Source organism: Stegastes partitus, unplaced genomic scaffold (assembly GCF_000690725.1).
Source record: "Stegastes partitus isolate 25-593 unplaced genomic scaffold, Stegastes_partitus-1.0.2 Scaffold4, whole genome shotgun sequence".
NCBI classification, from domain to species: domain Eukaryota; kingdom Metazoa; phylum Chordata; class Actinopteri; family Pomacentridae; genus Stegastes; species Stegastes partitus.
Window position 1 is genome coordinate 1130445 of NW_007577735.1, and position 24128 is coordinate 1154572.

The 24128-nt window shown below is 42.7% G+C and overlaps 1 protein-coding gene across 1 annotated transcript in view; it reads right to left on the reverse strand.

Moving 5' to 3' along the window:
- Positions 1–24128, reverse strand: part of camta1a (calmodulin binding transcription activator 1a) — a 282405-nt gene that overhangs the window by 7836 nt on the left and 250441 nt on the right. The window contains exons 8-12 of the mRNA XM_008278556.1: positions 20366–20506; positions 17480–19794; positions 14587–14713; positions 13215–13349; positions 12–156 (exon numbers count right to left, since the gene is read on the reverse strand). Of these exons, the coding sequence (XP_008276778.1) occupies positions 12–156; positions 13215–13349; positions 14587–14713; positions 17480–19794; positions 20366–20506 (2863 nt within the window). The remainder of the gene's footprint in view (positions 1–11; positions 157–13214; positions 13350–14586; positions 14714–17479; positions 19795–20365; positions 20507–24128) is intronic.

The following is a 24128-nucleotide window of genomic DNA, read 5'->3' on the forward strand; positions in this document are numbered from 1 at the left end:
CTCCTCCTCCCCCGCCTCCTCCTCCTCCTCCTCCCCCCGTTCCTCCTCCAGCTCCGCCACTCCCTGCGCTGCTCGGCTGCTGGTGGCTGGCCATCTCTGCCATCCTCCTCTCCATCTGCTCCAAGCGCTCCAGGATAGACATTCTGAACTGGTTATCTAGGCAAACAGTGGGACAGAAGAAGAACACGTCAGCACACAAGTAGCATCCAGTGTGGGGGAAAAAAAATGTCTGTGTTTGCTAGTACCAGCACAAACAGCCCTGTATCCTGACAAGACAAATGATCACACAGTATGCACCACAAGCTGCACCAATATGTTGCACTGAGGAGCATTAAGGCTGTCGCAGTGACTTGGTGCTTAACATCAAAGAGGCATATGATCAACCGTTTAAGAACAAATGCTGAGGTCTACTTTTGAAAAATGATGAAACTGGGGGAAAGTTAATTAGTTCTAGCTATAACACACAAAAAGCTTATAATCATTATTTATCTCTCCAGAATGTGAGTGAAAACAATAGCATCAATCATTAACTTCCTCAAAACAATTGGCTTTGCTAAAATAATCTTTAAAGCCTATCAATCATTTGCTAATGGCTCCCATCACTGAGCTCCTGCCGCCATCTTTCTCACAGCACTCAAACAAAGATCCAGCAGACTAAAACAGGTTGAAAGATTGGCCAATGAGTGGGGGCATGTTAAATGTGTCCGCCCTTTCACGCAGGGCTTCAGACAAGCTCTGAAGGCCTTCTCCAGCTGAGTAAGTACAGCCTATTATGGCCACAGAGTCTCAGTCCATGCTTCTTCCAAGCGCCTGTACGGTAGGAGGAGTGAGAAGCTGACAGTATAGAATCAATCACAACTTGCACCTATCCAGAGTCCTTGAAAATCCAGCCTTTCCATACATCATGACAGATGGAGGTGCATTAGACTTGAGACTGTTTACATGCTGTTTAGGAGGCAACTTTGTACCCTGCGTCCGTGAGAGTGGTTTTGTTGGTTGTCTTGGCTCAGGTTTTCAGCCTTGCAACAAGAAAAGCTATTTTCTATGTCAGAAATATAGAACATACTGCATAATTCAAGACCAAAGAGAGGAAAGGGCAGAAGAAGTGACTTCTCAAGACGAGTTTAATTGAAACACACACAACAAATAAACAACTGGAAAATTAGGTAGAACATATTTTTTGGAAGGCATGTTTTGATCATTTCATAACTATTACTAAAAAGTCCACACACTTTTAAACACTGCAATTTGAACCTGGTGCAATATGTTAATGTAAGACCAAAAGAGACGGGGGTTACTGAGACATGAAGGAAACCCCCACCGCAAACACTCACCTACACACAAACAAACAACAAGCACTTGTGAGAATGGGTGTGTGTGTACACAGACACACACAAAGTATGCTGTGTACAGACAGTGGATTGGGATGGGCACAGAGAGCCCACTGCAGCAGAGAGTATAGAAGACTGCATTAGCATTCCCCATTTAGCCACTATGAGGCTGTTTCTGTGGCAACCTGCTGCCGAGCGGTAACTAGGCGACAGGAACATGGCTGTGTGTGTATGGTCTGCCTGTGTGCTATTGGCTTATTGATGAAGGGGAGGAGAAGGACTCCAGTACACCAGTAAAAGAAAAAAAAAAAAACATGGTGAGAGAGGCAAACAATGAAAAACAGTCTATAAATCTTTTTCCTGTGTACTTGGCCTACTCTCTTTTCTCAGTGTTGATGCCGTAGGTAGGAACCTAATGACTCTAAGTGGGGAGCCTTCACAGCACGACCTGGTGACATTTGCGCTTTACGGTATCTTGGCAGTCACGGCTCAGGGCTCCACAGAGAGCTAATGTCACAGTGAGACCTCCTATTAGCCACTGTAAAAGAGGTCAAGTAACTTCTATCACTGAACAGAAAAGCATAATGTCACTGGCTGGTAAATTAATGCTCTCAGTGACAACATGCTGCACTGTGAATAATGGACTTAAAGGACAACAATGAGGTCCCTGCCTTCGATTCCTGTGTGCGCTGTAGACTGCCTAAGTGAGCACGCTGTCAGATCAGCAGATCACTCTCGTATCAAACAGGGAAGCTGCCTACAGTGTTTGCTGTGCTTCTTACTACGTGGAATCCACCTTCAACTTCAACTATACACATCGCAGCTTGTGGAGGCTAGAGAGGTGAGGAGCTGCGAGCTGGCTCTAGACTGAGCGCTCGTGTCAGGAGAGGAGTCAGGGGGCCGAGATAAGTCGCAGCGCTACAACCTGCCTTGGTACAAGGCTATGGTCTTCCTTTCCCTCTGGCTGACATGTGGGGAGAGACATGGACAGAGAGATGGAGAGAAAGAGAGAGGGGGGAATAGTTAGCAGCGGGCTGACATGTCTTTGTTCAGACCCAGTGCTGCAGTGTGCTGCAGTGCAGATGATGTCATCTCCACCTGCTGCCTGCTGCTCCAAATGCGATGCACGTCCACTGCAGAGGGAGGATGGGGGTAGAGACGAGTGGGAGGGAAGAGGGAGGAGACAGGGAAGGTGAGCAGCCAAACAGCACTATAACAACATGGTGACGTTGTTACCGCCCTCCCTCTCTCTGGTTTACTCCCTTGTGACGGTGTGTGGTAGCAGACGTGGTCACTCTCACACATTCGGGGCAGACTGTTACGTGTCGTTTCAATATGCTGTTGGGTGCAAAAATGAGGCAGACCACTTATTTTATTAGAGAACTTGAATGAATGGTGTTTAATCAAGTGATGTGTGAACTTACAGCTGTCATGATAAATGCAGGCCTTCCAAAGCCGGACTAAGTTTGTGTGGGTGAATCCCAGTCCCTCTGGTGTGGAGTAATATGAATTTTCCCCATGCTTTGGTGCTGTATTCCCCTGCTGCAATTGGACCCTTGCTAACTTTTCCCATCCATATTGAAAAATACAAAAAGGAAAAAAGAACTCTTCACTTCACGCTGAATAAAAAAGCTAAACTGATTTTCATGCTCTGTCTCACACTTTTTTGTGTACCTGAACTCATTTCTAGTGTGAGTTATCCCGTGGAGTGTTAAGTATTATCCAGTGAGAGTTACAGTATTTTAATGAGAATAGCTAACAGAGTTAAAGAGTTGACATTCTCTGAACAGTCTGTTAGATAAACCAAGAGTGTGCTTTTTAAAATTACATTAAACACACTGCTAAATGTCTTGTCTCCCTTAGAAGAAAACCTCTCACCTCTGGAACAAAATCGTGAAGAGGATGGGAAAATACCTTTTAATGGAGTCACAGTTGCCTTGGCTAAAAAATTTGATACTACACACCAAGACTGTTAAAGAGGTCTTGAACTTTAATGACCAATAACACAACTGAATAATTCTGCCTATGGGACAGACGCTCATTAGAATAAATTACTAATGTTGTCATTGTGCAACCCACCAGACACTGGTCTGTAACCTGTTCCTGTAATATATATTAAGAGGTTCTGTAAGGAAAGTCATGAGCCTACTGTGAGAAATCTTCCAATTCATAAAAGTACAAGAGCCACAGGAGTACTGCAATATACTTTCTGCATGTTATAACTAGTGCCTGATCTCTGCAGAGTCAGTAAGGTTCCTCAGCTTGTGACGACTGTTATGTGTCACTGTGGCTCTGCTGTTGCTTCGTATTAGCATCTTTCACAACACACTCATGTCCTCTGAGAGAAGTGAAGAGCAGAGGACCTATAAAATAAATGTGTGCTGGGTGTTTCAGTCCACACAAAGTCAAAGGCCTGCCCTGTGTGATCTATCTCATGTCTGGCACATGGCAGCAGCTCCTCATGAGACAGGATGATATACGTGGGGATAAGGAAAGGAAGGACAGGGCTGCTTATTGAGACACAGTGGAGCACAGTGGGAGTGAGAACAGGCTGAAGGGAGGAAGAAGACAGCAGGAGAGATAATAGTAAGGACAGGACAAGGGTGATGTGAGATGAGAGGACAGGAGGAGGGTGATGGAGAGGGGGTAAGAAAAAGAAGCGGGGGGAGGGTAGGAGTTAGAGATCATCAAGAGAACTGTTGTCAATGAGACAGGCTGGAGAATATAGTTGTTGGGTCAAGTTAGAGGACAGAGAAGGGCAGCTTGTCTGTCGCCACTCAGAAATGTCAAGGATGAGGGCAAGAGAACAATTACTAGAGCCTGAGTGTCTTAGAGACATCTCAATGCTCGTGCACACACTTGGACACCTTTTATTTCACCCCTTGACCACTAAGATATTGAGTCCAAGATCAAGAGGCCTGATGAGCATAACATCAAAACAAAGCAGAGGGTAGGTTCTTGGAAAAACAACATACACTGAAAGTCATGTTAGAACAACTAAGGGTCTGTTTGTTTTCTGGTTTTAAATTAAGAATCCCTCCTTAATCACGTTCTTAATTGTCAAACGCAATTTGTTATTAAAAAGGCACACTCATCTTTTATTCTGAAAGGGTTTACAGCTATTCATACGGTGATAGCCTGAGGAAGACATCTTTAATCCTCACTTCTCAACCTCTGGTTCTGTTCATGCCAATCAAGTTCAGTACTGGACCTCATTATCTTTCCACAGCCAGTCAAATTTTAACATGTAACTCAGTGGAAAGACCAGAGGCCAGCCTCCCTCTGGGTCTCTGTGGGAGCTGATTGACAGGGGCTGGTATTTGTAACCATGCAGAGGAAGGGGCCAGGCCATCTGGCAGCAGCCCTCACAGCTGGAACACATGGCTATGTGTTGATCAAAGACAGACTGTACTGTGACACAGTGTAATGACCAGTTGTGGTTTTGTTCTGCCTACTACTCTTCCCTGCTTTTAATTCTTGTTAGAGGAGTGATAACAGAGAATTTTAACAGCTCAAGGAAGAAGACTATATGTGGCACAGACATCTGTCTTTCACAGAATCTGTTATTGTCGCATCAAATTTGTGGAGGATGCAATCTATCCATCCATCTGCTGTGCTGCTTATCTGGTTCAGGGTCACAGGGAAGGGCAAGAGACAGGGTACATCCTGGACAGGCCATCAATCCATCACAAGGCTGACACACACAGACAAATGCATTCACACTCCCTCTTACTCAGTTTTCGATTTGCTTAACCTATAAGCCTCGACTGCTGTAAGAAGCTAGATCACCTCGAGGAAACCTCTGAGACAGGAGCACATTCAAATCTCCACACAGAAAAATAAACAACCAGATTCATACAGATGGAGTTTTGATTTCTTCCATTACAAAGTTGCCAAGCAAGTATGCCCTCTCCCTCAATCCAAATCATTCTGTCAGTGGACAAATATTACTGTAGCTTTACTGGTCTTGCTTACATCAATGTGCAACATGTATGAAACAGTAGAAATCCCTCACAGACACAACAAAGCAGCTCTGATGTCAACATTTTAATTTTGAGATTAAAAACAAAGATTAAATTAGCCAGATGAATGTAATTCTGTTATACCTGACTTGTAGCACAAACAATTACAGTATTCATTTTTGGGGAAAATAAAGAAATATTAGGAATTATTTGTATGTCTTGGGTGGCATGATATTGCATTAGTTAGCACTGTTGCCTGACAGCTCGAAGGTCCAGGCTTCGAATCTCAGCCTGGGGTCTTTCTTGTGTGAAGTTTGCATGTTCTCCTTGTGTAGTGTGGGTTCTCTCCGGGTTCTCCAGCTTCCTCCCACAGTCCAAAGACATGCTGAGGTTGATTGGTGATTCTAAATTATTAGTAGGTGTGAATGTGAGTGTGCTTGGTTGTCTGTCTCCCTATGTGTTGCTCTTTGATAGACTGGTGACCTGTCCAGGTTGTATCCTGCCTTCGCCCGAAGTCAGCTGGGATAGGCTCCAGCCCAACCCTACAGAGGATAAAGTCGTGTCTTGATAATGGATGGATTTGTTTGTCTTCATAATTTGGTCTCTCCACTATTTACAAACATAAATAATTTACTTTCACCCATATAGAGTAGTTTAATAACTGCAAACAAAGGTCACAGTGCTTCAACAGAGCTCTTAACCTACTGGCATTTGTCCAGCTCTATGCTGCAGGTCAATATGAGTACAGTCTGAGCACAGAATAGATACATTATGTCACACTGAAGGTAAAATGCCAAGAGTGCACACCGTGGGGGATTTACTGTCATCTGCAATCACACTAATAGAGTGATACCGTATTGGCTTTTTGTCTTGGACAGTCAGGGAGTTTGATTTTAGGGGTGCTCGCTTGATACAGTAACAAGTACATTTCATAAGTTGTCTATTTTGCATAAACAACTACATACTGCTTGGCACATCAGCTGCAGGCAGAAGTGCAAGTGAGAGATGAGTGGAGAAATAATTCCAAAGATAAATCAATCTGGTATAAAACACCACGGCCCAAGGGACAGGACTTGTCCGAAGCTTTCCATTAATAGTAGGACAACACAGTTAGGCCAACTACACTCACAGGAATTCTCAGCCTGTTATGCCTTTTCTCCTAATCTTTTTTTTTTTTTTTTACTTTGCACCTAAAATTATAGTTCAGTCTTTTGCCACACGCTGGAATCCTAGCCATGGCTTTTTATACTGTAGCAACAACTGTAATTCACAACTGCTGACAGACAGCAAAGTGAGCAGAGATACTGACCTGAGACTTAAAGTGGTATGGTTCTGAACGACTGATAATTAATTTGTTTGTGACTATGTACTGTGTACTACCTTTTCTTTATTAATATGGGCATTTGACAACTCAGAGACGTACACCTGCACAGCACAAACAGGGACTAAACCTGACTTTGATAAGTACATATACAGGCTGACCCTCCCCCCAAAAAGAAAAAGCAAAACTTAGAATAGAAAAACACAACTTTAAGAAAACTAAAAAGAACAGACGGGAGCCTCTCACCACAGATGTGGACTGCATAATTCATATTTCAAAAGTGCGCTGACATATTTTGAGTCACGCATAACATAATGGAACATAAAAACTACAGCTTCATAACTCACCATTAGCTTTTACCACTGTGACAGGACCATTACAAACTACACACCACAAGCTTCGCAAAGGCAGGATTCATTGCATAACTATTATACTGGGTTGCATCAGACAGTACAGGTGTTACTGTTATCACATCTTCCCACTGTGTCTCGAATGGACTATCTTTAAGGTTAAATAAATAACAGTGCCACCAATGTAGGGGGAAAAAAAAGCAATCAAGTTATTATAAGAGGAGTCAATAAGAGTCAGGCTATCTTTAGTGAAGTAATTTTTAATTATCTGGCAAAATTGAACTGAGACACGCAAACAGCAACAAATCACGTTCTTGTCCTGTTTCCACTTTAAATGCTCCTTCGTCTTTAAAACCTCGTCTGTGCTGATCTATCACCTCCAGGTGTAAGCATTCTCACGTCACTGCTGCCGTTACTAGAACTACTACTGCTATTGCTCCCTTATTAAAACTGTGCTGATACAACTACAAGTGCTGCAGTAATCCCAGTAACACTACATGAACTAATAACATTTCAATTCAGACACGATATTAGACATCTGCTGTCATAGCAAAACTGCTCATAATGCTAACAACATTCCTAGTGTTCGTACTAATAAGACAGATTGCTGAGACAGACAACAAAAATTGTCCCACACTGATATTATCAATATTAATATTACTACTCCTGCCACATCTGCTACCTAATAAATGGCTTTATTCAGGTATACAGATTGCTCCTACTGCTGCCAACTTGAAACCACTTTGCATTAAAGTGGTCATTAGTTACTATTACCACTATATGCATATGCATGAGGCCTGTGTAAAACGTGAAAAAGCACTGTGGTGAGTCATCCGAAGACTTTGCAACTTTGATCTTGTGCCTTTTACAGCTCTTTTAATCGGCTAAAGTGAGGGGAATGCATCTATGCATCGAATATTGGAGAACTTCACAGAAGAGCAACAGGTAGACAAATGTATATCTGGAATTCTCACACTTTAAATAGTGTGTGTGTGTTTGGGGGAGGGGCTCTCCACCACAACAAAGTTTCAACAGTGAATGGAGTTTAAATGAAGTCGCTGTTCATAGATCTGTAGTGAAATGACAGAACACTCTGGACACAATCTATAGTTTTCCCACAGTGCGCCCGCACAGTTGATAAGGTCAGCCCTATAGATGAAATCTGAACTGTGAAACAAAAGTATTAGTAGTTTTCACCGGCAACATATTGGCCCCGATAACCTCAGCAGCACTCAGGGATGCGACAAGCCCTGTAATGCGCTAGACTAGACTGTATGTAACAGTAGTTGCACCAGCCTGGGACACAGTGACCCCACAGTTCAGCGCAAAACTGTCAAGAAAGAGTGGAAAGTGAAAGCCGGTTTTGCGTAAAGTACCAAGGACGCACCACAAGTTAAGCACCACATGTTTAAAAAAAAAAAAAAAGTCAGGAAAGCTTTTTTTTTTTTTGTTGTCTCCGAGGAAGTCTTGAGTAGTATCTAACGTGTCCAGGCACAAGTCGTGAGTCAGGAGTTAGCTACTATCAACGTCAACTCTCCAGCGCTCTGCAATGAGGCAGAGTCACATGAAACACTTGGAAAGCATGTGGCCAAAACAGACAATTTCTCTCAAACTCCGCTACAGCACAGACACCGCTGGAATAAGGCTACATGAACACACGACAACTCAGCATGCTCAAAAGAAACGTGGAACTTCTTGTGGCACACACGAGAAACGCACAATATATATATATATATATATATATATATATATATATATATAGAGAGAGAGAGAGAGAGAGAGAGAAAAAAAAAAAAAAAAAAAGCAGCCCAAAACACAAACACAGCCACAACACAGCACAGCACTACAGCCATAGGTTGAGCTCTAACCTTCTATTTTATTTTCCATTGGTAGTGAGTCCACCTCAAAGCCCAAAAAATACAGCCCCTTTGTCTTTTAGGAAATGCAGGTGTCATTCACTGGCATCCTGACCCAAAGAAGTCCAACCAAAGCTGCATTTCACACAAATTGCAGTTTTGTCCCTCACAGTCTGACGGTCAGACTACTGCATGGTGTTACACGGAGGAGGAAAAAAATTTAAAAATATAAATCCTTGCTGTAGACTGAATCTCAATCTCAACAGAGCACTCGTCAACAATAGAACAAAGTGAGGGAAGAGAGCGACGTGAGGAGAGAGAGAGAGAGGTAGAGGGGAGAGAGGGAGAGAGAGGAAGACCGCTCACTACTCTTCTTCCTCTAATAGCCCCCTCCTCCTCTTCACTTGTTTCACCTCACACACACATGCACACTTTCCCAGTGTTTCTAGTAGCGATCCCAGCCTGCAGTAAAATGACAAATACCGCGGATTGGAAACGTTTTACGCACGTGCCGCCGGTAAACAGACGCCCTAATTCCCGTTCGTCGCCTCCTTCACGAGCTCCTCAAAGCTCCTCATAGTAATTTTTTTTTCTAAATCACTGCTGTCGTACTGTTATATATACATATATTAATTTTTGCCAATAATCACAAACAACAGATCTACTCTCCTCGACGCGCGGTAGCTGTGGATTCGGCTCTCTGTGCGCCCTCACGGAGTCTCTCCAACACTGGAGAAAGTCGACACAAGCGTTCAAAACACGTCCTCTCCCCGCTTAACTGCCGCCTGAAACTAAATCTTGTTCTGTTTGCGGTAGTTTACCATGTTTACCCAAACACGCCCACTCCTCCGCTCCTGCATTGTGTGTACACGCTCTGCCGTTTGTCATGCCGGTGTAGTTTGGCTCAGAGTCAGTAGCCTACTGTCAATACGCTCCCCTGCACACTAACAGGCAGTATGCCGCTATGCGGGGCTGTAATTTGGCAGTTCCCAGCGAACCTCTCCCGGCTCGGGTCGTGGGATCTGAGCTCAGGGACTTAGTGGGGCGACGACGAGCGCTCTGCAGCTCCGACAGCTTTTCTGTCCTGCCCATGGCTCCGTACCTGCAGTGCTGCAGAGAAAAGCGCCCCTTCCCCCACTCTGCATTATGACAAATCAAGGCAGGCAGGCAGCTGTGCCATTAGCACATCATAGCACAGTTAGTCTTCCATGGGAGAACAAACTCACAAAGCTGCACAGCACACCGCTGCGGACAAATATACTGCACGTATGGCACGTAAAGGCAGCACCTATGATAGTTAATCAGGCGATCACAGGCTTGACACGGTAACAGACATCTAGTCAGATTTGTGTGTTTTTTTAAGAGAGTAAACGGTTCGTTGTCATTATCATTGCTGTTGTGCTTCCAGACTGTGGACATTATCGATGTGATGAGTATAATTAAATCGTGCCCTACTTTTGAAATAAGTTACACGTTCCAGCTACCACAGTGATGGAAATCGTTTCTCTCTGTGATTACAAACACAGCCACACAGATCAGCACGTTTCGCAGCTTAAACCGTCCTCATGTTAACCCACATGGATCTGTGCGCTCAGCGCCAAAGTCGCTGTCCAGCGCGGTGGTTCCTGAAGCTCCTGGTCACACATGCTTTTGCCACAAGCCTCGCCTGGATCCTGTAGGTACATTCATTTCCCGGAGTAACACCTCACCGTGGATGTGTGACTGGCACAACTTCAACAGAAACAATTCATTTCCATTTGCAAAGTCTCACCTGGTGCCACATGAGTTTGACATAGTTTTGCTTATGGAACAAAGCACACAAACATGTACTGTACATGATACATGATGTCAAAGTGTCACACAATCACATAACATCTCTGTTAAGTAATGTTTGGCTTATTTTGTGCTATTCTGACAGGACTGCAAATATATTTTCTGCATGAACTGCAAACTATCTTATAGTTACTGTATAGCTGAATGCATCAGAGCTAAAGTAAGCTGAAATCCAGACAGACATCACAAGCAAAAATTCCAATACAACAATGATTTTAGATGATTACCACATCTTCTTCAAATAGAGACCACAGAATACGGTGAAACAAAGTGTGAGAGACGACAGGCAAAGGGTTAATATAAGTAAGGTAATAGGGTGGGCTGTGTTTTCCCTGAGACAGTGAGCTCCTCCTTAACTGGTTCTGTGAATGGGCCAGTGAGGCAGTAGGGTATGAATGGCGGAGGGATCCACTGGTACTGCCATGTATGGGAGCTGCCAGCTCTCGATTACTCACTCCCACTCCCTCAAGGGCCGTCTGCAATGCAGCTGTCCTGTGAGCCTGTGCTTCACCGTGCCCTACTTTATCCTGTCAATGCTCAAACACTGCAGCAGTACTTCTCCCAGTAGCAGACACACACACACACACACACCACACACACACACACACACACATACACAAATATACAATGACTTACATCCTCATTACACTCTGGTGAAGGTGCTTACAGTAGGTCTCCTGACTCACAGAATTAACTTGACTTTAAACAGAATGGAAATGTGCCAGACCCGCAGCAGCTATTGTTGAAAGCCTCTACAGTGCTGCTCTACTAAAGCCTTTTTTACTGTAACATGCTTCCACATAACAATCATAATATGCAGTCATATAAACCGATGTCTAACTTCATCATTAAATCTGTGCTGCTGTATACACAACTAATCTGTTTAGAGGCCAAATTTGATGCAGGCAAGATGAGACAATGTGTCATGTTGTCATTAAACTGACCTCAAAATAAAATCTAAAATATGACACGTGCAAATGTGTTGTGGTTTTTAATTTACATCTCAGACAACAGATTGCAAATTGAAAGTGGAAACATCATATTTAACCCCATGTCACACAATGGAGTTAACACTTCAATCAGTTCCTCCTCCAGGTGGAAGACTATTTTTCTGATATTAATAAGAATACATAAATATCAATCACAATCACAAAGTTTATCTTATAATAATTCAATTAAATTCATTCCGTGAAGTTCACTAAATGCTTCAGTTAATTTGACTGAATCTGTTAGAAAACAACAGATTTTTGTACAGTAGCTGAGGTTGATAAATGGAAATTAGAATTTATTGTACAGCTCAATTGTCAACAAGAGAGACTTTTCAAAATTAGTGATAAGGATGATAAAGATTCTCACCTATACAATACCCACACATACTCTATAAAAGCAGCCAACTAAGAGATTTTTCTGTGACATTTACCTTCAAGGATCAGAGAACCAGCACATCATTCTGAAATACAAACTGTAACAGAACTGATCCGAGACAGATTTTTATCCAAGGTGAACATTTTTCCAGCCAAAACATTTAACTTTGAACATTGAACAACTCTGCTCTTTCATTGTAAAGACAATACTGTATATAAATTGTATGTATGTGGATACAGATTTGTGTGAAATCACAATTTGTCTCCTAAACTTCCCAATGCATTTATCTTTGTGTATTTATCTTTATTATCTTGTATTACTATTCACTCATAATGTGCACCAGTTCAAATGTTCTACAAAATTTTAGAGATTTCAAAACTGTTAGAATTGAATGTAAATTTTTAATCTGCTTTAAAGTTGCTTTATGTGACATTCAGAACTAGAAAGATTGTGTACACAAGAAGCAACACAAAAAAAAAACCCATTCACAACTATTAGCCCATTCTAGCATTGTAAAACACTTTGAATGGTTGGAACAAGTTGATTTCAACTTGAGCGATGGATCTCCACTTGACCTCTGTCTCCTTCGCTGAGACACATAAGACTGGAGTGGATCAGACATAGTGGAACAAAGGAGAAGCAGAGGGGAACAGCAAAACAGCAGCAAAAACTCTCACACCAAGCTCAAATAAAACAAGCGTACATAAAATATGTACTGTATCAGGGACAAATAAAACACTTCTTAAAAAACTAAAAAAAAAACCTCAACTGACTTCATGGCTCTGCTAAGGAGGCCATTATGCCACTATATCTTTATAGAAGACAGTCGTTGCACTAGATTTATGGTAAAAAGCTAGTTATTGTAACTTTAATCTGTGAGGTCTGTTTTGTCATAACTGCCCCTCAGGGATAGATAAAGATTTTTCAGATTGAATTAAAACACTTGAATGTATTGGTTGTAAAAAATAAAATAAAATAAAATTTTTAAACAAAGCAAGATAGAGGATGTGTACGGCTTGATGATGCAGAAAATCACTGATGAAAAGGGCAAGACAGAAGAATTAGAAGTGGAGAGGAGGCACATAGTAAAGGAAACAGGGAAGAGAATACAAAAGCTGACTAAAGGAAAAAAAAGAGAGAGGTGAAAAGTAATCACAAGACAACGGAAGAAAACGCAAAACCAAGAGGAGACTTACCATCCAGAGAGAGCCAGTCATGCTGAGATGATGGCAGTGAAGGAAGAGCGCGAGCCTTATACTCAAACACCACCGAATTGGAGATGATCTGGTTACTGACAGCCACCTGTAGCGTCACCAGACCTGTATCATGAGCTGGAGCGGGAGAAGATAATGAGAATTCAGGGAATATATATAAAAAGTAAAATTACAATCTAACTCCGACATAGTAAAGTTTGTGTATGCTTTTCTACACTCAACAAAAACAAATATACAGTGCTTCACAAATGTATTAGACCACCACCCAAGGTAATACACCAGTATGAGAAGCTCTTTACCCAAAATGATATTTTTAATGATAAGATATAATTATTATTGTTATCCATGAATTTCCAAATTTACTGTTTTTACAAAGCACATAATTATTTCTTGATTAAGATGTCAAATTATAGTTATTTACTTGCATTCCTGAACAGACCAATTAGTTTTAGTGGTTCATGGTATGCTTGATTAATTTCTGACTTCTCGGAGACGCCCACTGAGCTGGCTCAGATTTGGGTAGAAAAAGGTGAATTCAGTTTGAGAGTCCTCATTCCTGTTCAAATTGGTAAAACACTGAGAGCTGAGTGCGCATTAAAGCACTTCATGATGCTGGACGGTATATATATGTGCACAGTGCGTAACAAGTTAGCTAGGCGGTCTAATACATTTGCAAGCACTGTCTATGGCTTAACTAACATTACATGATTACATTATAAATCTTATCACAAATACTGAAATAAGAACAGCAAACAACACATATATACATCGGCTTGTTTGTGTTCATTGTTACAAAATCGACTTGGATTTTCAGTTTTTAAACATTTAAATGTTAAATCAGTTTGAAAATGCAATTGCTTCTCTGTGTAAAAGTCCATAATGAATTCACAAAATTACACCTCCTGACCAGATTGTTTGCATTTTGCTAGCCTATAGACTACTATATTAAACAAATGAATGAAATGTGAAATTCAATTTAATTCAATTTATATTGTGCCACTTCAACACATCTCAAGGCGAATCACATGGTAAGATTCCAAAATGTATACAGAGAAATCTTACAAATCCAGAGTTTCAAATGATACACACAAATATGTGTGTATCAAATATGACACATGATACAAGAAAATACATTTATTAGTAAACATAAAATCCAGCACCACAGCCCACACTATTAAAAAAAGTTTGTCTGCTGATATTCTACTAATAAACTGACTCAAAAACTGAGATTGCTATGCCAAAACAAAAGTAGTAAAAATAGAATATCTACTGGTTCATGAATCACATGATGGATAAACTTTATTGTTAATGACTCTTCTCTTCTTTTGTGTGTATAAGCTTCCTCCGGTCTTACCTGGGCAGTAGCAACGCAGCACCCCTGGTTGGATAAGAGAAGCTGGGACTGAGATCTGGTCAAACAGGCAGCTGTAGTTTGAGCTGGCCTCTTGCCAGGGCCCAGTGATCAGAACCTTAACACCACCCTGAGAAACATCACAAAATAAAATAAAGTCACATCCAGTCAGTAATACAGTATTCCTAACTACAAAATGTGTAGCTACCCTGCCATCTAGAGCCACAACATAGGAATGGCACCAACGTAAAGAAAAGAACTTCCTCACACCAATCTCTGCTGCCACCATGTGGATAACCAGCATTGTTTCACTACACCCATTTGTCAAAAACGCTCCAACACACTGACTCTAAATTTTACTCTGCTACCCTCCAGAGGCTGAAGGAGGGAATTACTGCTGACAGCACAGTTAATACTGACAAACTGTGGATCACATAACCAGGGCACAGTGGTGATGTTCAAAAAAAAAAAAAAAAGCAAGTTATTTTTGTCTGCTGGTGCTCATCTTTTTTATTTTTTACATTTATATTTCAAACATTTCGCTCATGCTAGATGTTTTTTCCCCCCATACCAATTTGCTGAAAGCCACACTTGGGTGTAGACTTACTCCACTAACTTTGTGGTGTATTTTTCAAATTCAAAAAACTGCTTACTAAAGCATTTGCAGACCAGTACAATGCTGAATTCATTCATGCTACTTTTTCTTACTTAACTGTACTGATTCTACAACAATAGGAATAGTTTTTTTCTATTTGACTTATATACAAACATTAATTATGTAATTATTGATAACTAGCATTTCATGCGTACTCCATATTTACTCCTGTGCTTCCCATTGCTTCTGATTTTGAGATTGTATGAATTAAAAGTGACAGACTTTGCTTTAGTATCAAACTCCTATTCCACTTAGGGTTGGCAGGTGGCCTTAAACAACTAGTTGTTTCCTCCTTTGGTAAAGGACTAAATTTATGAATGAATTACAATTATGTAAATTTTATGAAAGAAAACTATCAAACCAGTATATATGTAAATTTTTTTTGGATTGATAAAATGCACATTTTGTTTTGCACATTTATAAAAAAAAGCACACTGATGATGCATATTATAGAACTGGTTGTCATGATTTCTATAATAAGGGTACAGTTCTGGGGCTGAAAGGTGGCGCAGTTGTTAGCACTGTTGCCTCGCAGCAAGACGGTTCACGTCCCGGTGGGGGTATCTTGCACCGGAATCTTTCTGCATGGAGGTTGCATGTTCTCCCCGTGCTTTCTCCCACAAGGTCCAAAAACATGTTGAGGTTAATTGGTGATTCTAAATTGTCCGTAGGTGTGAATGTGAGTGTGCTTGGTTGTCTGTCTCTAAGTGTAGCCCTGTGATAGACTGGTGACCTGTCCAGGGTGTCCCCTGCCTTCACCCTAAGTCAGCTGGGATAGACTCCAGCCCCCCGCGACCCTAGTGAGGATTAAGTGGTGTATAGATTATGGATGGATGGGTACAGTTCTGTGATTTGCTATCTTGGTACTAAGTTGAAATCACATTTAGTTTCACTGATAGACAGATTTTCTAATTTATGATAATGTTCTATTTTTGTCTTTATTATAAAGAGCACTGGTCTTTACTGTCTCACAGAAGAGGTCACAGTATGTTTTTCAGCCCCTGCTTGTGTCTGGAAGCTCTACTAGTCACAGGATAGGTTCATCTCTATGTAGCTTTATAGGTGAAACCTTCCACATAAAGTCTGCTAAGAGCTTGCAATCACTTGTAAAGCTCATTGCTGTGAGCGCACAGTAATAACTGTTAGTGACCAGGATGAGTTTGTCAACATTTTTCTTGAGTCAGAGCTTCTACATTATGGCAGCTGGACAGTAGGAGAACTGCTGTAATGTTTCTGTGAGTAAATCAAACTGAACCTGTTATGTGAAAGGGACAAAAATATAATTTTGAAAAGAAAGGGGGACATGTCCTCCTTTCCCCTTTAGAAACAAGACCTGATACAAACAACATGAATTTAAGCTGACGGCAGCTGGAGTTGTTCTTAAGCAAAGCCTACGGCGCTGAGTGTTTCATAATTAATAACAGTCCAAAGACTGATGAACCCATGTTTATATGGTCTTGCATCGGTGACACACAAAATTATGTTTGTACATTTTAATTCTGTGTGTTTACTTTTGACAAAAGTTTATCATTTGCATCATCACTTTTTCCGTGTATGCAACGTACTTCAAGAATTAGCTTTTTTGCTGTGTTAGAGGTTCACCTTCTGGCTGGAACAACTAAAACAAAACATTTTTTAATTACTAAAAATGAATAGTGTACACATGGATCATGTTTACATGAGTCTCATCCTTTTTGGTTTGCCATTACTCTTACTAGTAATTTGTTATTATTTGTTGCTATTTTGATGGAGAATTTATAGAGCAGGCAGATTGATTTACAAAGATTTTCATTGATGTTAAATGTCCCTATTCATCCTAAACAGCACCTCAAACAAAAAAAAAAGAAAACAAAAAGACTGGCTGCCCCAGATCTAGCTGCACATTATTGAAACAACTTTGTTGGAAGAGAAGATTGTAAACAATATGTGATGAGAAACGAAAAAGAATCTAATTGATACTTACAAGGATATTCTGGTTATTAATTTACCTTTGTTTGAAATTCTTTTTTATGTTATTTATTCACATTTGTTTTCATTTAAAAAAAAAAATAGCACTTTACATAAGTAGGCTATTTAAAACATGTTGGACTGGTCTTATTTAAGATGCAGAACTGAACTCTTACAAATTTTTTCAGTGGAGTCCTTGAGACCAGCTTTGGAGCAATTAGGCTGGTGCACAAACAAGAAACAAGAAACAAAAACACTGTTTGTGAAAAAAAATCTAAAAGGCCTATCACTCACCTCAGGATAGGACCACTCCGGGGAGTAGTCAGTGACCATGAAGAGCCGGCCTGTTGCCTGAAGCATCCCCAGAGCCCCTTGAGCAACGGCTGCAGAAACCACCTCTGCTACATTCATGTATGACAATGAGCCAGCCTCTCCTGCATTTCCTCCTGCTCCGGCCCCTCCACTTAGAGACTGGGGGCTGCAGCAGGGTTGAAGGCAGAGCTCTGACGGGCTGTAGCCAGAGCCCCTGGCCCCTCCATCCTCCTGGCCTTGCTGAGGGGGCCCACCAGCTGTGTTCTGATTATCAGAGCTGTGAGATGTGACTAGCTGGTGAGCATATAGGGCCCCTCCAGCTGACATGGCAGTTCCACTGCCATCCACTGAGATGAAGTCATTAATGAGGTCAGAGAACTGGTTTCCAAAAGAGATGTCAAAGTGGTCCAGACTGATCTCCATGCCCGTTCCTCCTGCTCCTCCATTTGTGGCCGCACCACCCAGGCCTTGGTGGGTTCCAACAGCGTTGTAGAGTCCCTGGACCATGCTTGTGCCCTGCAGGAGAGGCTGCAGCTGCTGTTGCTGCTGGTTGCGGTTGCTGCCATCACTGTTGTTGTTTCCATTATGAATTGCAACACCTTCACCTGCACCTCCTGTCCCTCCACCGCCACCATCCGACGCCTGTTGCAGGTAGTGTTCTGCTCCCCCTCCCTCTCCATTTCCTGCCCCACAAGCCTGAATGTGATCTCCTGGCTTGAGTAGAGTCTCAGCTCCGTTCTCCGTGGCTCCAGTCTGACCTGAATTCACACTGCCTGGTTGCTCTAGACCAACCACCTCCTCGTGCTCAGCGCCCAGCCCTGGAAAGCTCCCCTGGTATTGCAGCAGTTGGAGAGAGCCAGCTTGGCCAGGGCCCTCAGCAGGTGAACCTCCATTACAATTGGCCCTGTGCTGGGGCTGATGGGCTTGATGGTGGTGATGAAGGTGGCCGTTGCTGCCAGGGGAGTCTGTTTTCACCACCTGTAGCCCCATATACGCTCCAGCGTCATGGGAGTTGTGCTCCATCATATGTGTTTTCTGGCCCATGTTGGGCCTCCCCTGCTGCGTCTGGTTGTTCTGAGATCCATCCTGGAGGAAAAAGCTGGGTGAACGATTCTGGTGTTGCATGTGAGGACTGGACATGGCCTGAGCATAACTCACTGTGGTAGCACTGGAAGTGTAGTCTTGCTTGGCATCAATGGCACTGAAGTCCATCTGCTCCAAGGTAGTGCTGGGACTCAGACCCCCACCAGAAGGGAGCAGGGACCCTGCTGCAGTCAGAGTAAGGCTGCCCGGGCCTGAACCAGCACCAGATGACACGGACACCCCACTGCCACAATTTACTACCGGCCCCACCTGGTAGCCACTCTCCTTGGCCAGCTGCTGCTCGAAGGATGTGTCTTCTGTCTTGATGTTTTTTACGAGAGCTGAGCTAAAGGTGTAGCCATTGTCTGACATGGGAGGGGAGCGCTGCAGATTTCCATTAGTGCTACCGTTACCACCGGAGGAAGAAGAGGTTGAAGAGTTGCCTTCTGTCTTCATTGCACTGCCTCCATAGGTCTGGCCTTGTTTGGGGTTGTTCAGGAAGCAGTCAGGGTCAAAGTTCATATTGGTCTCTGGGATCTTGATGGATCCAGAGTCCAGACTGCTGGACAGCACCAGTTCCTCAGACACCCCAGCTGTAGACAACATGGTTAAGCTGTCTCCTGCTGTGGTAGTCCCAGGTTCCCCTACTCCTCCACTGGGGAAGGCAAATTTGTGACGATCAGAGGTCACAGACAGCACCAAGCCCTGTGAAGTGGCATCTGCACCTATCAGGTGAGTATTGGGACCCCCAGTAGGAGACATGCTGTAGACAGGGTCTCCAGTGACCTCAGACATAAAGACACTCTGGGACAGGCCAGACATGACGGAGGCCACGTGGCTCATTCCTGTCACCACAGGGCTGTCAGCCATATCTGGATCACTGTTGAGGCCGCTGCTGATGGAAACGGGGGAGTTCTGCGTGGTGTCAGGGACCTCGACCTGGTTGGTGGACGACACCTCTGTGCTGTTCTGGTGGAGCAGGACAGGCTTGTGGACTTTGCCGTTGCGTTTCTCCCTGGTGCTGCCCCCTCCGCCGCCTCCACCAGAGCTTTTGCCTCCACCGTGGGCACTGTGCTCAGTCTTCCCTTCTGACACATCGTTGTTTTGGACCTCAGAGTGGGCACTGCTGTAGCCACCTGAGCGGGGGTCGACTTTAGGGGAGATGATACGGTGTTTGGCGCTATTGCATTTGTGGTGTACACTGCTTCCTGCACCTATATGAGGGCAAACAGAATAAAAGAGGTTGGGGATTCAGTTGGGTGAGGGAACAAAAAGAAAGGACATATACTGTATATTCTTTTGAGTTGCATGTACTTAAAAAATGTGAAACAGTACTGTTCAATGAGCACAGGAAAAGATGGATTACCAGTTTGTGAAAGGCAATTTTCTGGTCAAACTGATTAAACTAGCTTGTACATAAATTTACATTGAGTGAAGTGTACAAGAAGTTTTGCATGGCTTGTTACCATAAAAATTAAAAACTGAACAGCAATTTGTTCTATTTATTAGTAAACCTTTGCTTTCTGCATTTTTTTCTGTGGAACAGCTTGGAGAAAGAAAATATGTTTGACTAACAAAAAATTGCAGATACACCCCTGACACATATCAGTTTAAAAAAGTCAATAACCCTTTTGCCTGATTTCACTGTAAATCACCTGTCAATAAAAGACTCCAACCACCTTGTCTAATCTACCATGTACTAAACAGTGTCTTTACGGCCTTTTTTTTTGCTTCTCTCACTGATTTTTTTTTCTGTTCAACGCCTCCCCACCCACTAGCCCTTACCCAGGGTGCCCGTGCAGAGGCAGTTGTGAGTCCGGGGAGGTGGCTTAGTTTGGTGGCTGTCCAGAATCTGTTGCACTAGCTGCTCCACTGAGAAGCCAGAGCTGCTGTTCCCATTGCTGCAAGTCCACTTGATGCCATGAACTGCCGGGAGAGAGGAGGAGACAGAGATGTCAGCCAGCCCAACAGACCACCAGCCACGCCAACCCCCCGCCCCACCCACTGCCCTCTCTGTCTACCTGCCAGTACGCCTCATCCTGCTCACTGGACACCTCTCTACGAATGTGGTAAAATGGAGAAATTTAGAATTCTGTTCTCCCCTGAAGGGAAACAAACAATCCATGCATCCCTTGGGTAAAATAGTATGGTTTCATGAGTAGAATTTAATTGGCGTTACCTTTGGTTTTATACTTGTTGTGATAATGCTAAATCGCCACACTCTCTATCATGTCTTCATAACAAAATCTAAACTTTATTTTTTCCTATGCGCCTTGTTTTTCTTTCTGAGTCCAGTATTGAACAGTTGCTCTTCTGTTGTAACCTTTAACCCTAACGTCAAACCATCTGTATTGGACTGCTCATCTCTGTTGTGCCTCTTTCCCTCCCACGTGCCAGTGTTTGTTGCTCCTCTGTGGCATCCCTTCTGTGAGTGCTAATGAAGGTGACAGCAAGCTCAATCTTTCCACTCTCCACCCTTAACCTGACCTATGACTCCGCTCTGATAGGAAAAGTCTCTGGGGAGGAACATCACCAAGCTGCTGCTGCTGGATCTGCTGGACCACAAGAAAAAGAGAGTTTTTTTCCCCCCTGCAAAGCTCCACTCCCTGCTTCAGTCACACCTCACTAGCACCTCTTAATACTTTTCATCGCTCCACTTGTCAAGCAGCCACCACTTCTGATGAGACAGATAGTGGTTTTAGTGGCTGTAAGGTGGTAGAAGACACCACTGAGTGCTGCAGCGCTCAGGCTCTCAACCGGGAAAAAAGGTAATATTTCAGAAGTGAAGCATATTTAGACTATCAAACAAAATCAAGCCAGCTTTAATTCAAGTTCCCTACACTTCAGCACCTCCTCTGGTTAAATATGCAAGAGAGGGAGATATATAAAGAGAAGGAGGTTTAAAGCACGCATGAAAAACAGCGAGAATTTGCTTAGTGCATGTCTGTTTGCACTTGAGATAAAAGGAGATGGAAACAGTGTAAGAGGAAGAGGGTAATGCAGATTAAAGATGAAGCTAGTTAAATTGAAGTGAAAAGAGCTGGGAAACATGATTGGATGACTGTGATAGGGATCTAACTTGAAAGCTTTAAGATCATTTGGCAGATTACAGGCTGGTCACCAGCAGATGTCAGCAGAGCTGCTGTGATCAAGCTAAGATCATACGCTCCACCGACAGCTCACTGTGACAGGTTAGAAACGTAAACAGGGTTCAGTTTGATGTGGTAGAAAGTCAGATTTATTCAGCCATTAATCCACAGTGAGTGAGCCGGGAAAAAAAAGAACACTAACTGTGAAGGTTTCATCATAATTACAACGCAAATAATTGTGTCTGTCTGTAGACTCCATTTAATAGTGTGGCTTGAGTCACCATTAACCTTCTGACAGTTTGTAATGCAAAAAATGCAAATGAGATGGTACTAATATGACTAACAAAGAGATAATAGAGCCATTGGTGCGCTAAAAATGCTGCCATGAGTCTCCTTTCATGACAAAGCCAGCAGGGAGGCTGCAGGACAGAAGAGAGTCCGTTCTGCTGATCTGACTCAGAGCGGGTGACAGAGCAAGAGTGAGCGCCTAATGCAACAACTTACATCCACCATGCAGTGCCACGCCTATTTGTCCAAACAATCATGTCTTGCCTCAGCCCTGATCCCTCATGCCAGATTGCCACAGCGCTCTTCATCTCGATGGGTGTCACCCCTGGAGGCTTGGGATTGTTGACGTACGGTTACCACCATGTCTGCCTGTCTGCTCTTCTCACTGAGGGTTATATTCCAAAGCAGATATGACAGGAGCAGTGCCACTAGGTTTAATCCCGGTGGCAGCAGCAGGAGAGGCACCGAACAGCAACCTAGTTATGATTATTCTGATCATTGCGTCCTGTCATGAGCAGCATCTAGCAGCCCTAATGACAAACACAGCGAAACTGTGGGGCACATCCCACCTGGTTGCCCCTGCACCACTGGGCACTACATGGGGCAGTTGAGTACAATAGTCTGTTCTTCTCTGGCCCTGTCTGTCTAGCCTGGAGACAAGCCTTCTGTCTGTCTGAGTGTTTGTTAAAGCAGCTCATGCGCTATCTGTCAGCAGGCTTGGGGCATAGCCGCAGAGTGCTGCGTGTTTATTGCATTAGACCAAAAAAGTGAATCAAGCTGGCTGCCTTGTCTATGGAACTGTAGCGTGACTGAGCAGCGATGCCACTCTCTTACCCACCCACCCCCTTTGCTTCTTCTCTTTCTCATCAAACACCACAGGGCGTTAAGGATGACGAGGTCAGACAAGGCCATGTTTCACAGGGCTTATATTTGAACTACTGTGTGTGAGCATCTGTGCATGTGGAAGTTTTTTTTGTGACTGAGAGCGTGTGTGTGTGTGTGTTTTTGTCATGGAGAGACAGAATAAGCTCAACTGATCCATGAAATCCACATTTTCCCTTTGTTGTTTTTTTGTATCATTAGAGGTGTCAAATGGTTTGCGCAGTGAAATATCGTGAAGAGAATAACAAAAGGGAAGAGCAAGACGAAAGAGGGCAATTATCCTGCAAAAGTTGAAAATGTTCTGGAAAAATAACTATTTGACATTAAACTCAGGATGTTCTACCAAAAAGCAGCTTATGAAAAGGGAACCTTCATCATTATATAAGAACAATTTCTGAACACGCAGCCAAATATGACTCTTTATGAGTATCAAACATACTGTAGACGCTCCTGGAAAATTGCACTCTGGGACATTTTATTTCAAGTCAACCAGGGACTCCCACCTCTACATTTTTGTTTTGATCTTTTTTACCCCCTGTCTAAAGTCTGACATATGATGTAGAAATCCTAAATATTAGAGCCATTGGGATACCATTATCAAACTACAGCCACTTTTGCAGAAGGGCTGGTAGAAATTTACATTTTCTCCTAAATTATAGAGCAACTTTAGGGGCTTCATAAAGCTACTTAGAAGTGCTATATCTTCATCATTTTGCTTATGGGGACAGATGCATACTTTGTGTGTAAGCCTCTGCCACGTTTGACAGTATTTTTGGGATTTGTGTCAGATACCACTCAAAAATGAAAAAGAAAAAAAAGAAAAAGAACATTGTGACAGGTCTTGAGCATGTTTTGTGTGTGACATTTTAACATCCACTGCTCGAAAAGTATTTAAAATATCCAACTAATATTTGTTCTCTTACATTATAAAAATGAGTCTGTGCAGTCTCAAGGTCATAGGTGGTTTAATCTGGCTTTAACTGGCCTGTAAAGTTGGCCACAGATTAGACACTTTTGAGAAAATGTTGCTGTTGTGGCAAAAGTAACCTACTTATTATAAAAAAAAAAGAAGAAGAAAAAAAGTTGTACACACAGTACAAATACGTAATATCAGTTTCAACAAAGAACACAACCTGGTGCATAAATACTATGAGCATTTAAGGTGCATGATTTTTTTGGTTTTAAAAAATAATAAATACAAACTGTTTGTTTCAGCCATTAGATTATTAGATTAGCTATAAGCAAGCATCATCTTTCACCTAAAAACAACCCTTCAAATGTATAAAAGC